We start from the raw sequence: 2,556 nt of genomic DNA, 5'->3' as shown, positions 1-2,556 counted from the left end.
TCCTGCTTGGTGACTCTGCACAAGGGATCATACTGAAAGCCATTCAAGATACTGTTTAAGTTTGCTAATGCTTAGTTTTGCTCATAAGTCCCTGAGGACAGGAATTCAAGAGATTCTCTGCAGAAGAAGAAAGATCTGCTTCAAGGTCATTTTTAGTCCTTGACTATTCAAAATGCAGCTGACAACTCACCGTAGAAGAGAGATTAAAATATACATGTAAAGGGACAAGGCACCCCATGACCTAAAGGAAACATAAGTTCAGTTCAGGCAAGGATGTGAGGAAACTGGTAAGGCAAGTAACCTCTATTAGAAACAGTAACATTTCTTCAAGACAGCATTTATCAGATTTGCATTGAAAACTTTTTTTTAAAATATATTTTATTGATTTTTTACAGAGAAGAAGGGAGAGGGACAGAGAGTTAGAAACATCGATGAGAGAGATCGATCAGCTGCCTCCTGCACACCCCCCACTGGGGATGTGCCCGCAATCAAGGTACATGCCCTTGACCGGAATCGAACCTGGGACCCTTGAGTCCGCAGGCCGAAGCTCTATCCACTGAGCCAAACCGGTTCGGCGAGATTTGCATTGAAAACTTTTAATTGATGTATAGCATTCTGAAAATTGCACAAAATTTGTTTGTCGATCACAAAGAGAACATACCCATGTGTTTATCCTGGTGTGTCTGATTTATTTTGTGTGTATTATGTTCATGATGGTCATAGATGTTACTTTATGTAGCTTGTAGTTCACTCATTTTCGTTGCTAGTATTGTATGACTACACCTTAATTTTTTAAAAAATGTTTTTGATTTTAGAGAGAGAGGAAGGGAGGGGAATAGAGAGAAAGAAAAACTTAATCAGCTGCCTCCTGCACGCCCCCTACTGGGGATTGAGCCTGCATGTGCCCTGACTGGGAACCCATCTGGTGACCTCGTGGATCATGGGTCAATGCTCAACCACTGCGCCACATTGGCCGGGCTACATCTCAGTTTGTGTATCTGATCCATTGGGTTGATGGAAATTTTAGATTGTTTTTCATTTTGGGTTATTACAAAATATTGCTGCTGTAAATATTCTTTTGCATATCTTTTGGTGCATATGTGTTGTTTTGTATATTCTTTTTTTTTTTTTTTTTTTTTTGCATGACAAAGTCTTTACTTTTAAATGATTATCAGTACACCAAGTAACAACATGTAACAAGTTCTTGAATTCTATCATCTAGTAATTTGGATTAATACTAAAAGCAGCCCAAACAATTATACTACTATTCATTGTTCTAACCCTTCACCAGAAAGGACTACTCGTATTTTAAGGCTGGCTGCTGCTTTACACAGGTTACAAACAACTATTTACTACTTTTTCATAGATAAAGCCCCTGACCTTCAAGAAAGCTTAAGGGAAAAAATTAATTTAATCCCTTTCTTAAAAAAAAAAAAAAGTGTTTCTTACCATGTCTAAGAAAGAAAAAGTCAGTATTGTTATATATATTTATATGTTGCTTCAGTTAAAAGGCATAGAAAAACAAAGTATACTCATTAACTTTCTGAGAAATATGAGGTAAAAAGATGAAATCTTTGGATAAACTCTAAGTTTATAGAAAGAAACTAGATTTGCTGTTCTCCCAAAAGCAAAAGGACCTACTATACAGTACACAGAAATAATTTAATGCCTTTTCACAAGATTATAACTCAAGCTTTGCAAAAGCTTCATATTCCATGGAGGCATATAAGATGCCAACCCATAGAACAGGTGCTTCTTTCTTCTTCCCTATCCACTTATGCGGTAGTTTTCATGGATTTCTGGCCGGATGTCACACACAAAGGCCAAGAGGTTGTCCAGGACTTCATCCCTGTTCTGCCGGAAGTAGGTCTGGAGGATGAGCATCTTCTCCTGGGTTTCCTTCTCCATTTCAATGCTGCAACTGCCGTGGGATCCCAGAGCCGCAGCTTCTTTGGCCTGGAATTCCTTCTCCCTCTGCAGGCGGTACTGTTCAATTTCTGCCTGAGCCTCTTCTTTGGCCTGCTTCAGCCTCCGGTTCTTTCGCTTGCGGGCCTCGGACACCTTCTCGGCAGCCCGCTTCTCAGCCTGCAGCAGCTGCTGGATGCCCTGCAACTGACTAGCCATGGCGGCGGTGACCCCCAAGAGGAGAGCGGCCTAAATCCGCTCCCGTTTTGTATATTCCTAGGAGTGAAAGTGACAGTGCTGGGTCATGAGAGTATGAACATACTCAGCTTTTGTAAATAGTTTCAGAAAATTTTCCAAAATACTTGGCATCTGTCCTGTTTGGTGTTCTGAGTTTGTTGGATCTGTGGTTTGGTGTCTGACATTAATTTGGGGAAATTCTCAGTCATTATTACCTCATATGCTTTTCAGTTTTCTTTCTCCTTTTTTTTTTTTTTTTTTTCTTCTCCTGGTATTTCCATTACATGTATTTTATACTTTTTGTGGTTTTCCCACAGTCCTTGGATATTGTTTCTTTTTTTTCAGTCTTTACTGTCTTTGCTTTTTGGTTTTGGGGGATTCTGTTTATGTGTTCTCTAGCTCAGATTTTCTTTC

General features: G+C 39.6%; 1 protein-coding gene across 1 annotated transcript; it reads right to left on the bottom strand.

Annotated features, from left to right (window-relative positions):
- Window positions 1-1,118: 1,118 nt before the first annotated feature.
- Window positions 1,119-2,156, bottom strand: LOC118667222 (V-type proton ATPase subunit G 1-like). The gene has a single exon (XM_036330118.1). It carries the CDS (start codon window positions 2,122-2,124, stop codon window positions 1,768-1,770), a length of 357 nt encoding a protein of 118 aa, XP_036186011.1. The 5' UTR covers window positions 2,125-2,156; the 3' UTR covers window positions 1,119-1,767.
- Between the last annotated feature and the right edge of the window lie 400 nt (window positions 2,157-2,556).

Source organism: Myotis myotis, unplaced genomic scaffold, assembly GCF_014108235.1.
Source record: "Myotis myotis isolate mMyoMyo1 unplaced genomic scaffold, mMyoMyo1.p scaffold_m19_p_12, whole genome shotgun sequence".
NCBI lineage: Eukaryota > Metazoa > Chordata > Mammalia > Chiroptera > Vespertilionidae > Myotis > Myotis myotis.
This window is presented reverse-complemented; position numbering and strand designations above follow the sequence as displayed.